At 39.4% G+C, this 13,920-nt stretch overlaps 2 protein-coding genes across 6 annotated transcripts in view; both read left to right on the plus strand.

Moving 5' to 3' along the window:
- Nucleotides 1-13,920, plus strand: part of ZBED1 (zinc finger BED-type containing 1) — a 33,465-nt gene that overhangs the window by 14,422 nt on the left and 5,123 nt on the right. The window contains exon 1 of one of the 2 annotated variants that reach the window (XM_034431429.3): nt 8,866-9,288. The exons of the other annotated variant lie outside the window; for it this stretch is intronic. The gene's annotated coding sequence lies outside the window, so the exon portion shown is untranslated. Of the gene's footprint in view, nt 1-8,865; nt 9,289-13,920 lie in introns of those variants that run through there. 2 annotated transcript variants of the gene reach the window in all.
- Nucleotides 8,983-13,920, plus strand: part of DHRSX (dehydrogenase/reductase X-linked) — a 122,119-nt gene continuing 117,181 nt past the window's right edge. Inside the window, exon 1 of one of the 4 annotated variants that reach the window (XM_087895303.1) lies at nt 8,983-9,092. Coding sequence is in view for 3 of the 4 variants with exons in the window: in XM_087895300.1 (XP_087751426.1) it covers nt 9,177-9,288 (112 nt within the window). In the remaining variant the exon portion in view is untranslated. Of the gene's footprint in view, nt 9,289-13,920 lie in introns of all 4 variants that reach the window. The other 3 variants (XM_087895300.1, XM_087895301.1, XM_087895302.1) reach the window with 3 other exon arrangements.

Consider the following 13,920-nt stretch of genomic DNA (forward strand, 5'->3'; position numbering starts at 1 on the left):
AAGCACAAAGTAATATCAGAGCATTCCAACCTTCCAACCAACCAACCAACTGTATAGCTCATAATAGTCATTTTGGGAAAAAAACCATATTTTAACAGCACAATCCAGCAAGCCTGGATAGCTCAACAGACTAAGCACTGTAATTTAACACCAGCTGTCTGCAATTAAAGTAAGATCGAATCAAGGTTGACTCAGCCTTCCATCCTTTCTAAGGTAGGTAAATTGAGGACCCAGTTTGCGGGGGCAATAAGCTGACTTTGTATAAAAATATACAAAAGTATGAAGGCTATTGCTTAACGCACTGTAAGCTGCCCTGAGTCTCCAGAGAAGGGCAGCATATAAATCAAATTAAAAAAAAAAAAAGGCATTGCCAATTCTCAAAAGGTATTAAATTAGACTATCTCAAAAGCTCTCAACAACCACGCTTTAATAAACAAGGTACTTGTAACCTATATCTGCATAATCCTACATTATCTCAATTTAGATCCTACACTCTATGCCTCTGATGAAGTGAGCTGTAGCACGAGAAAGCTTACTTCTTTTAAACTTTTAAAATTCCTTTGAATAAAATATGTTAAAGTATGAAAAGGTGCTTTCTAAGATGGCCAGAACCCTTTTGGCCATCTTGTAAAACTGAGAACAGGCAATTTTGCAGAAGATATCCCAGGTGCAGAAGTGTCAAAGGAGGGAGTTATGCCTGCAAGATATTCTGTGGACTAAGAACTGCTATTTATTTATTTGTGTTGTTGGAAGTGGAAGCATGGCTATATACCCCATGCTGCAGGGATAAGTCACACTGAAGAAAACTATTAACACATTAAGTCATTTCTCATTTACTTAAACAAATATAATAAAAATAGAATGGTCTTATTGTGGCCTAATTGGAGTTCAAACATCTGTAGCTCTATCTGCTATGATCAAGAACCCAGCAACCTAATCCCTTTGCTAACTCTTTATGCATGTTAATAATAGAATCTCTCTCAGAAATATTGAAAACTTGTATGATATGATGAGGGATTTCATAATTCTCAAAATATCAGTCAGGCACAAATAACCAGGAAAGAGAAGTTGAGGTCAAGCACTAAGAGTTTATTCTTGCCACCATACAGAAGAATCTGAGCAACTAATGGTCCAAGTTAAATTGGTGCTAGATAAGGGTCAACAGAATTTATGGGCAGCTGGACTTGGTCTCTTGTGGCTGTGCAATGATTTCAAACTGATAATGCATTTAACCCTGCCCTCCAGCTCAACCTGCTCATCTAAAATATCACAGACTGTCTCCTAACTGGTACATATAGTCCAGATGGCCTACCTGACCTTCCAGAACACATTATTTACATAGGCTGTGGCTTGACACCCATAAAAGGTCTGCTATTGGTGATTGGCCTTTCCAATACTAGTAAATTTGTATGCAATATTTGAAAAAAGAGAAAAATGTGTCTCTTTCTGATACCACCAGTACTTTCTTTTGATTATTCTCTATTAACTATTACTGTATTTATCTCTTTTTATTGCCACTATGGAATGGGCTAATAGTTTCAATAACTTCTTTTAGTAAATACCAGTATATCTACTTGCTTCTTGATTATCAGTTTAATGATTCAGTACCCTGGTATCTCAATTAATAAATAATTTGAGTTTTGTTAGCTGGGTTAACACACTGCACTAAGCCAAAATGTGGCTTTTAATTTTGGATTAGCACAGCACAATAAGGGAATCAATCAATCAATCCATGGGGAACTACTCAAGCCATGGATCTACAGTCCAGCAGCAAATGAAATTTATATTGATAAGAGACAAGTTATGGGGAAAAAAACAGACTGTAAAATTGGCTCTTTAAGCATCAAAATAAAAAGGAATAAAAGTAGCTTTGCCTCAAGATTCCAGTGAATGAATGAATGAATGAATGAATGAATGAAAGAAATTATATTCATTTGACTTTTACCTGGTCTTTTTCAGGGGTGGTTCTACTTACCTTTACTACCAGTTCGCAACGGGAGCGCGCGCTTTTGTGCGTCTGCACATGCACAGATACTTCTGTGCAAGCGCAGATCACCCATGATGACGTCATGGCGGGTGGGCAGAGCCTCCTGCCGGTTTTACTACCGGTTCTATAGAACTGGACAGAACCGGGGTCAATCCACCACTGGTCTTTTTGCTATGGTAAGTCAATTTTCAAGATTGTTAAAAAAATCCTTCCTCCTAGTCCTACAAATTCTAGTTTGGTTGATAGGATCAAATAATATGAATTTCTATGAAATAAAAAGTCACATAGATACCTGAATTTTGTGATAATTGTATATCAATTAGATGCGGTATAATCCCTTTGTACATACGAATAAAGCATTGGAGAAAGAGTTTATTAGATATGTACCTCAAGAAGGTGAGAATTATTGCCTTGGACAACCTATTCTTGTCTTAGTCTGTACTATAGTGATATAGTCATAAAATACAACTAAAAAAAGCCAAATCTCCATTGAGAAAGTTTGGGGAGAGATTAATAGAAACAAAATAAATTCATTTATCTAAGTTTACCAATACCTATACTTATTATTAGTGAGTCTTGAATAAGTGGTTTGCAATCCAGGAAGAGTTTTATACAGAGATTAGATATTAGAAATTTTAATTTCACCCACTTAAGAAGATATACTGAAATCAGGTGCTTATGGCTCAGTGTTAAAGACACTGCTTGTCAGCTGGAAGCTTGCGCTTAGCGAACCAGTTGTTAAACCGTACGATCCCACTCCTGGTTGGACACCTTTATCTTTATACTGATATCAGTCAGTAAGAATATTTTAGATAAAAGTGTATGCCTATGAAAAGATGCAATTGCTATTATTAGGAAAGATTATTAATATTTATTTATTTATTTATTTATTTATTAAATTTCTATACCGCCCTACTCACCTCAGGGCGGTGAACAGCCAAGATAAAATACAGATAATACAAACATTAAAAGTCCATTAAAATTATTAAATATTTTGGCCAAAAACAAATTTAAAACACCCAATTTATAAAACAAATTAAACAATTAAAAAATTTAAAAGGGAGAGTTAGGCCAGGTCAGCCTGCTGAAATAAAAATGTTTTGAGAGCATGATGAAACGTGCGCAGATCCGGGATCCTCCGTATCTCCGGGGGGAGCTCTTTCCAGATGGTAGGTGCCCCCACAGAGGTGGCTCTCCCCCAGGGGCTGGCAGTCGACACTGTTTGGCCGACGGCACCCTGAGAAGCCCCTCTCTATGGAAGCATACTGGTTGCTGAGAGGCTATTGGTAGCAGAAGGTGGTCTCGTAAATACCCCGGTCCTTTGCCATGGAACACTCTAAAGGTGGTAACCAAAACCTTGAAGCGCACCCGGAAGACCACCGGGAGCCAGTGCAGCTCGCGCAGGAGGGGGGTCACATGGGAGCACCACGCCGCTCCCATAACCACCCGCGCGACCGCATTCTGGACCAGCTGGAGCCTCCGGGTGCTCCTCAAGGGGAGCCCCATGTAGAGAGCATTGCAGTAGTCCAGGCGGGAAGTAACGAGAGCATGAGTGACTGTATTTAACAAGTCCCGAACCAGAAAGGGACGCAACTGATGAATCAGGCGAACCTGATAAAAAGTCCCCCTGGCCACAGCTGTCAAGTGCTCTTCCAAAGACAGCCGTGAGTCCAGGAGGACACCCAAGTTGCGAGCCCTCTCCGTGGGGGCCAATGACTCGCCCCCAATAGTCAGTGATGGCACCAACTGACTATATCGGGATGTCGGAAACCACAGCCACTCGGTCTTGGATGGGTTGACCCTGAGTCTGTTTCTCCCCATCCAGATCCACACAGCCTCCAGGCACCGGGACATCACTTCAAGGGCATCATTGGGGTGGTCTGGGGTGGAGATGTACAGCTGAGTGTCGTCAGCGTACTGATGGTACTTCACCCCGAAACCACGGATGATCTCACCCAGCGGCTTCACATAAATGTTGAACAGAAGGGGCGAGAGGACCGACCCTTGTGACATCCCACATACAAGGGGCCTCGGGGTCGACCTCTGCCCCCCTGTCAACACGGACTGCGACCGGTCAGAGAGAAAGGAGGAGAACCACTGTAGGAAGGTGCCCGCCACCCCTAACTCCTCTAGCCGATGCAGCATGAATACCATGATCGCTGAGAGGTCTAATAGGACTAGGACAGAGGAACAACCCCTGTCCCGAGCCCTCCAGAGATCATCAACCAACGCGACCAATGCCGTTTCCATGCTGTACCCAGGCCTGAAGCCTGACTGGAAGGGATCCAGATACGATGATTCATCCAGGTACTGAGGGAGCTGTCGCACTACCACACTCTCAACAACCTTCGCAACAAAGCGAAGGTTGGAGACTGGACCGTAATTTGCCAACACTGCTGGGTTCAGGGAAGGCTTCTTGAGGAGAGGCCTCACCACTGCTTCTTTCAAGGCGGCGGGGAAGACACCCTCACTCAGAGAAGCATTTATAATCCCCTGGAGCCAGCCTCGTGTAACTTCCCGAGAGGCCAGCACTAGCCAGGAGGGACACGGGTCCAGTAAACATGTGGCTGTGCTCAGTCTGCCCAGTATCCTGTCTACGTCTTCAGGCATCACAGAATCAAACTCTTCCCAGATAATACTCACAAGACCTGCCTCTGTCCTCCTCCCTGAATCTACCCAGTGAGAGTCCAGGTGTTCCCGAATCTGAGCGATTTTGTCATACAGATACTGTACAAAATCCTCGGCTCTACCCTCCAAGGGGTCCTCCCGCGCTTCCTGGTGGAGCAGGGAGCGGGTCACCCTAAACAGGGCGGCCGGGCGATTATCTGATGATGCAATAAGAGCGGCGAAATAGTTATACTTCTCCGCTTTTATCGCCACCAGGTAGGTCTTAATATGAGACCTTACCAGTGTTCGGTCAGATTCAGAATGGCTGGCCCTCCAACCGCTCTCCAGGTGTCTTTTCCGGCGCTTCATCTCCCTCAGCTCCTTGGTGAACCAAGGAGCCAGGCGAGATCAGCGCCGGGTCAGAGGCCGCAAAGGCATGACCCGATCCAAAGCTCCAGTGGCTGCCCTATCCCAGGCGGCCACCAGGTCCTCAGTCGAGCCGTGTGCCAGAGCCTCAGGAAATGTCCCAAGCTCTGTCTGGAACCTATCTGGATCCATCAGGTGCCTGGGGCGGAACCATCTCAACGGTTCCGCCTCCCTGCGGCGGGGTGCGGCAGTTCGAAGGTCAAAGCGAAGGAGGGAGTGATCCGACCATGACAACGGCTCAATCACTATATCCCCTATCTCAAGATCACTCAGCCATTGACCAGAGACAAAAAACAGGTCCAGCGTGTTTCTCCCTGTGTGAGTAGGGCCATGAACTAACTGGGTCAGGTCCATGGCCGTCATGGAAGCCATGAACTCCCGGGCCACTTCAGATGCCTCACCGGCGGATGGCAGGTTAAAATCCCCCATGACCATAAGCCTAGGGCCACCGCTGCTATAACATTGAGCAGCTCGGGCAGGACTGCCGCTATGTGGCAGGGAGCCAGGTACGTAACCAGCACGCCCATCTGCACCCCATGATCCCACTTCACAAGGAGGGACTCACATCCAGCCATCTGAGGAACAGTGGCCTCCTTCGGTCTCAGACCTTCTCTAATGACAACCGCCACCCCCCTCCCCTCCCCTGTGCCCTCGGCTGATGAAATGCACGAAAACCGGGTGGGTTTTAATATATATTAATGCATATGATTATATAATATATTATAGAATATTACTGAATTTTAAAGTATTTTAGAATTAGAAGTGCAAAGAGGCAGAACAAGACATTGTAGAAGTCATATATAGTATTTCCAGTTAGTTATGTGATGGAACAGATTTCTATGGTGTTATTTGATATTTCCGAATTATACTTTAAAAGATAAATCCCTGTAATAAAAATTCTGTATTTGAAATAAATCTGTTGCTTTCCTTTCTTCAGTTCCTCCTCTGATCTTACTGCATGGAAAATGTCCCTGTTGCAATTTCCTGTTGCAATTTTCATTATTTCCTGTTGCAATTTTCACTAATATGGAATTCTAAAGCCATATTGCTTATTTTTCCAGGTTTTTTAGTATGTCAATCTAGCCAAATCAAAATATAATTAATTATAATCAAATATATAAAATTGTACTTCTTTAAAAAAAGAAATAAAGTTCAGGCTAGAATAGTCCACATAATGAGTAAAACATATATGCTATTATATAATGTAATTTGTCCGTACATGAGAGATATTAAACTTCTCCAATCAAATTGTAGTATTTGAGACAAGAAATGATAAGAGTCTTTACGTATTCCAAGGAATTATAGGGAAGAAATAGCATGTTTCGATTAATAAGTTTGACCCGTATTACTTTCTTCAGTGCAATGAACATATTGAAAGGCTCAGAGGACAACCAAATACCGAATACTGCAAAAGGAAGAACTAATAGAAATTCTCATGGGGAATAAATTAATGTATTTCGTTCTTGGTTCATGGCTACTTAACTGGATGTAACTATAATCATATACTTTGACTACAACATAACACTGTGTTTCATACCTCATTTATTTCTGTGTAATTAAAAATATATGCTCCTACCATTTATTTTTCTTATTTACCAAGTTCACATACACAAAGCATGTGTAGTGTAACTGATTAAGCTCCTAAATGTATAACCAGGATAACCAATCCACTCACACAAAGGATTCAGTTACTTTACTAAATCTATCCTACAGGATTTTTGTGGCCCTAGCCACTGGAAAAGCTTCCTCTCTACCCAATGGCAATTTTTCCTATTTACTATATAAAACAAGTTTGGGAACCATGCAGGATTGCTTTAGCATATAACAAAAACATTCTGGATTTTGTTTCTGCCAAATAATGGCTGAAAAGAAGTCTGAAAAGACTCCTAGGATGTGCAATGTTTGTCCTAGGGACAAAGCAGTATATATTGTGCCTTTTTTCAATTTCTGACTTCTAGTAATTGCTGCATTTTTTAGCATGGTTAAGAACATTTTTGAGCAGATGAGATTATTATCTGCCAAAAAATGCCCATGTATTGACACTGTCAGCTAATTCTTTTAGGGTTTTATTTGAGCACAGAATTATTGCTAAGTAAGCTGTCTGATTATAACATAGGCCCTCTGATAAATATGGCATCCCCATTTACAACACATACAATTGACAAGTTTCTTCGTTTTTCTTTTTTTAGGGAGTGGGTATTCCCATGGATATGGGAAAGCTGCTGTTAGTTTATATAGCACTGGTCTATAAGAACCAATGAGGTGATTCAAAATATCTTGATTAGTCTCTGGTGTCGACTCGGTCATATTCCAGGATTCTTTTAAATGGCATATTTTTATCAATCATCCATATGCTAATGATAGCGTAGGATGCATGAGATTACACTTTCTTTTAAGTTTATTTAATGATGACACAATGTAAAATTATCCTCTAGTTCTGTTAGTGCAATGTTGGTGAGTAACCATGGATTTTTCAGGAGGTAGCACATATTTTATGCATTTTCTGGCCCAAATTATCAAATTCATTAAAAAAGTAATGGTTTATAAAAACAGGTTATAAATACATTAAAATGTGCATTAGTCTAATGGCATGATCCAAACTGTAACACAGGCAATGGTCATTAGGAATTAGATCACAATATTGGCACACTGAGATTTGTTTTATGGGTTCTGTTGAGTGTCATAAGTGTGTCTGATTGATTTAATAGTGGAAATAATGATTAGGAAAAGACAGAGATCCTGTCTTTACAGTAGTGGCCAAAATTGTGGAAACCTTTTGGGAAAATTCAGTTATTGATGTCATGTATTGAAGCTGAGAGGAGGACATATAATTTTATGGTACTACTCCAAAAAAAACCAGTGGTGTTATTAGCCATCAAACCTCACAAATACACTTTTCTCAAAAGGTTTCCACAATTTTGATCACTACAGGTGATCCTCTACTTGCAACAGTTTGTTTAGTGATCGTTCAAAATTATGGCAATGAAAAAAGTGATTTATTATTTTTCACACAACCATTGTAGCATCCCCACGGTCACATTATCAAAATTCAGACCCTTGGCACCTGGCCTGGATTTTATGATGGTGGGCAGTGTCCTGGGGTCATGTGACTGCCTTTTGTGACCTTCTGACAAGCAAAGTCAACGGGGAAGCCGGATTCACTTAACAACAGCGTTACTAACAACTATAGCAATTCCCTTAATAACTGTGGCAAGAAAGGTTGTAAAATGGGCAAAATTCACTTAACAACTGTCCTGCTTAGCAACAGAAATTTTGGGCTTAATTGTGGTCATAAGTCGAAGACTATCTGCACTGCCTCCTAAGGGCAAGAATAGCAATATAATGGTCCCCTAACATTTTCCATTCTGAAGAGTGGTAAATGGTGTATATGGGTTGTGAAGGAACCTGAGAAACAAATTAACAGGAGTCTTGACACATTCGAGGCAGACAACACTATTAAAGCTTAAAAATAACTGTTATGTGAGAGGAATCATTTCACCTCTTCACTGTCAGCATCCTTCCACTAAACTCGGCCAATATTTACATTTCTATTTTATAATGGATCGAATTGCCTACCCACCTTTATAGTTTTAAAATGTTCAAGTTGTCTCCTTACTCCCCTTTAACTCAGTGGAACTTAATTTCTGAACATATTCATGTCACTTTTAATTCAGAATCGTAGGTCCCAGATACGTTTCAACATACTACAATCCACTACTATATCTTATTCAATTTTACACTGAATCAATCTTGAAAGTAACGCAGGGACAGGATTTAGACCGCCGATTATTGTTACGAAAGCTGGAATTCTAGGATGCCGTTTAAAAATACTCTGCCTGCCTAACAATTCCAGGAATGAAAGGACGCAGCATCTCTCGATACGCCGCGACAAGCGGGCGATAGGGAGGCAGCAAAGAGAAACCGCGAAGGGATGAGAATACCGATCACCAGCGCACATGCTCAGAAAGGACCCGATCGCCCCATTGAGGGCGGGCGGACGGAATCCTCTTCCGCTGGGTGTGGCTACCTAATAGGCTTCTGACTGAGTTGTGCCGATTCCGCGGCTGCCCTGGTGAGTTGGGAAGTGGCTCTTCACCGACCGAGGTAGAGAAGGGGATCCAAGGCGGCGTCGGGCCTTCAGCGGGGCCTGGCAGCCATGTCGCTATTGTCTCTGCTAATTCCTGCCCTTTGGGTCTATTTTATCGGCTTCCGCGTAGTCCTGGAGCAGCTGTTTCGACGCCTCTCTCTGCGCTCCGTTTCCAAAGCAGGTTAGTAGATTGCACGCGGAGCTGGAGCGAGCGCTAATGATCCTTCTCAACGCCCTCGCTTTGCTTGTCTGCATGAGTTGGGCTTTTATTGGGCGAAGAAAAGTGCAGGGACGAGGATTCATCAACAAGAAACGGCAGTTGAAGCTTCCCATTTCTTAGTTTCTGTGCTGGAAGAGTTGGGAGAAAGGCACGCACGTAAAGATTGTTTAAAGTTACTCTCATCAGGATAAATCCTAGCAAAGTAGAAAATGCAAATACTGTAATATAAGAGATTTAAGTCGGAAGGTAACTTCCTTGCTAGTGCAGATAGGGTTGAACCCGTAGTTTCATTTTGATAGCAATATTTTGCAGTAAAACAATATTTACATTTTATACTAAAACTTTGCAAGTAAAACGCCACTTATAATAGTCTAAATAAGGCGCACCTAAACTGCTCTTGATCTGTACAAGTGCAATTAATTGATGTAATTGTCTTTGTTTAGACCTACAGTATTCTATAGTTGAGATACCCATCCACAATATAGTTTAAGCTGGTTTACTTGTGAATACACCTGATCACCTTCTACTGAATGATCAAGCTTCTGTTGCTTCTAGATTGTCATAATCTATTCAGTGTAAGCTTTTTTTCTTTAACTTCTTTTGCACCCTAGAGTTTCAGGATCTTTAAAAAATCTGTAGGTAAATGATTCGTATCTTCCTTGCTTAGGGAAAGCATATACTGGACACACAGATAAGCCAGACTTTATCACAATTATGTTATGTGAATAGACACTACACTAGATCTAGACTGAATTTTTAGATTTCATTTAAATTAATATGTAGAGTCCAGAATCCACCTAATTAGGTTGAGTGAAATGTGCTGATTTTGGTGTAGTATATCACTAATGGTCTAGGCCATGGGTGTCAAACTTGATTGTGATACGTCACATGACATCATGATGTTTTTTGCCTTTGTGGAGCCAGGGTGGGTGTGACTTGTGCGAGCCACCACTTTTGACACCCCTGGACTCTAGGGCATACCTGGATATTATTTCACTTTCATTAAAAAGTATTTTGGTGATATATTTATGTTGCATTTAATCTAAATATGTAATGTCTAAAATTTTAATTTCAACATATAACTTAGAAAACTTTATAAGATCTATCCTTATTTTATCTTGAATTATCCTAGTATATAGAGAAGATAAACTGAGAACAAATTTTGATACAGTTGTTTTGTAATCCCTGGGACTATGGTATATGAAATTATTGAATGCTGTGATTTGTCTCTTCACTGGATTTGAAAACTAAAAGCAAAACATTGCATCTACTCAGGCTACAGAGTTTGTTGAAGGCAAACACATTATGTGATTATACTGGCTTAATTACCCTTTACCAGGAAAATTTAAAAACCATTACTTCTCTGTCCTTTTCCTTTTTTCAAAGTTGGGCACTAAGATGGGCAACATTATTCCTCTTTATTCCAAATTGTTGACAACAGTAAAAGATTTACTAAGAAAGGACCAGAACTTTTACAATTGAGAAAAAAAACAATAGTAACACCTCTTTGTCTCCAAGGGAAATCCCCTGATGTGGAAAACAGCAAATAAAATTGTCCCTTTTCAGTAGTTCTACCCACATTGTCTTACTCTCTCTTATTGCTTGGTAATAATAATTTCATCTAATCGGATCAAATGCTAATGTTCGGTTTTCACCCTTCTTCCTGAAGATGCAATATTATTTCTGAAACTTCATAGATGAAAGGCTATAATTTGATAGAATTAAAATTATAAATATAAGTTTCAACTTATTTGTTCCCCACCTTACTCTAAATTCTGCCTTCAAATTTTGCCAGGTATTTTATTGTTTTATTTGTCTTACTTTTAGGACTCTGTTCCAAGAGAAAACACTACTAGGTATTCTGAATTACAGAACATATAACTATTTTGCAACATCCCATTATTTGTTCTGCTTAAAAGTTATGAGAAAATATAATATCACTCTATTACATTTAGGAAATGGCTCTGTTGCATTTATGAAAATGCTTAGCTTTGAACTTTGAAAATAAGTTGATTTCAAGACTTTGGTTTTATTAGGGAAAATGAGGTATTTTTAACCTAATTTAAAAGGAAGAAAGAATGTGCATTGAACTTTCATTTTCTTATTGAAAGAAGACAAGGATAGTCCTTATTAACCAGTAGGGAACTTGTTGTGGTTGTAGGGCACAAAGGATCTAATGGAGATCCTTTGTGTCCTTAATGTCATATGCTTTACAATATCCATTTATTAAGAGTAGCATCTTGTACTCATTTATTATTACTCTAATATTACCTGTCAGGTAAATTTTGTCAACCAAAATGCTACTGACAGCTATTGTTTGGAAATGCTATATTAGTTCCATTTATCAAGTAGTTTATGAAGTGCCAGCTGTGATGCTGGTTATAATTTCTAAAAAAGCAAACTAAAACATCTGTTTTCCTCTTTTGATTCATATATCAGGGCAGAGTAATTACAAGTGCCCAGGGGGAATGTTGATAATAGTAATGGCCTCATTATTAGCTGTAAATGTGTCATTTATGAGAAGTCTTTAAAGATACCTTGACAGTGAGAGTGAATCTCTTGAGCTAGAAAAACTAAGTAGTACAGTTTTTTCTGTCTCTTGAGTTATATTTTGGGACAATGGTAAATGAGTGATAAAATAACATGTGTACTTAAGAAATATGGGTATTTGTGCAAAATGATTTGCCATATTTAGTAACAAAGATTGAGTACAAACAATTTTTGCACGTATGCATATTTACATGTATACATATTTATTGCTTATACTTTTCTTTGTATACAACAATAACTCTTTAAATTCTATAAACCATTTGATTTTAACTGTATAGCAGTAGCATTTAGATTTATGTACCGCTTCATAGTGATTTACAGCCCTCTATAAGCGGTTTACAGAGTCAGCATGTTGCTCCCAACAATCTGGGTCCTCATTTTACCAACCTCGGAAGGATGGAAGGCTGAGTCAACCTTGAGTGGTTTAGAATCAAACTCCTGAGTGAGCAGTGAGTTAGCCTGCAGTACTGCATTCTAACCACTGCGCCACCTTTGCTCTTTTTGTGGTGTATGCTTCTGTATGTTATTTATTGATAGAGCTATAAACTTTTATGGAAAATGCACAGTTTCTAGTTATGTAAATGATAATGAGCTACCCAAAACTAACTGGGGAATGAGATCACCACATACACACTAAGCACTTTGCATTATAGGTAGTCCTTGACTTACAACAGTTTATTTCGTGACCATTAAAAGTTAAAAAAGCACTGAAAAAAGTGACATGACCATTTTTCACACTTATGACTGTTGCAGCATTCCCATGGTCACATGATTTACATTCAGAGGCTTGACAACTGGTTCATGTTCATGACAATTGCAGTGTCCTGGAGTTATGTGATCATCTTTCATGACCTTCTGACAAGCAAAGTCAATGGGGAAGCCATATTCAATGAACAAACGTTCATTTAACAAATGTGGCGAGAAAAGTCATAAACTGGGGGGAAACTCATTTAACAAATTTCTCACTTAGCAACATAAATTCTGGGTTTGATTGTGGTTGTAAGTTGAGGACTTACCTGTGTACAATTTATTTCAGATGAATTTATTACAATTTAAAATAAAGGCTAAACATGACTTTTAGTAATTTCTTGGGATATGCCTTGCAATTCTCATGAAAATAATAAAAGTGGTTTCTAATTATCATCCTCAACTTGTTTTTCAACTATTAAATCTAGTTTATAGCTCTTCAGCTCTTAGATTTTGTAGTAGTCTCCCCATCTGACTGTAACCAGATTCAGTCCAGTTTAGCTTTTTTGAGATCACTGGTTGACCCATCTCCCATGATGCTAATTTGGGATATAGTGCTTCAAAGACTCTTATAGGGAGAACTTATGACCATTCAGAGGAATTTTTAAAATTTCTGTTTAAACTTCTTGCTTGTAGAATTTTAACCATCTTGCTTCTTCAAATGTGCATCAAATAAAGCAAACAGTTCAAAACTACTACTAGCCACAGAGAGCAGTTTACACATTTGGACATATTGAGGGACCCTTATATTGTGAAAGCATCACAATAAATACAGCGCAACTCATCTTTCTAATAAACTCTCAGTAACACAAGGCATTGTTTTAAGTTAGATTCTAGATAAACATTCAACAAATGGGCTTCCAAATTCTGTTTGTTACAATGCTGCTCGCTTCTATGTCATATTACTGTGAAATATAACAAAAACATAATAGAGCTATTCAAGCATATTCATAATAATAGCCAGAAAAATACGTCCATGCATATGACAATTGGAAAGTTTCATAAAGGGAAAAATAAATTTCACAAATTCTCAGTTTATCAAAAGTTTGTTTGCTCACTGTCTTAAGCAGTACTATGTGTTTAGGATCACAAATATTCACTTACCATGGTGAGTATTTCTTATGGTCAGTGTAATCAGACCCTAATACACTCTTATTCATGGTACAGGGGGAAAAGGCAGTTATTTTTGGAGTTATCATCTATAGAAGCTTTCTGACACTTGAACCTGTAGAGCAAACTATTCTTGAAGTCATGGATTCCTGGTAGCATAAATTGATCAGAGACAAGCATTTATTT

Source organism: Pantherophis guttatus, chromosome 5 (assembly GCF_059756535.1).
Source record: "Pantherophis guttatus breed Tessera chromosome 5, ASM5975653v1, whole genome shotgun sequence".
In the NCBI taxonomy this organism is placed as follows: Eukaryota; Metazoa; Chordata; class Lepidosauria; order Squamata; family Colubridae; genus Pantherophis; species Pantherophis guttatus.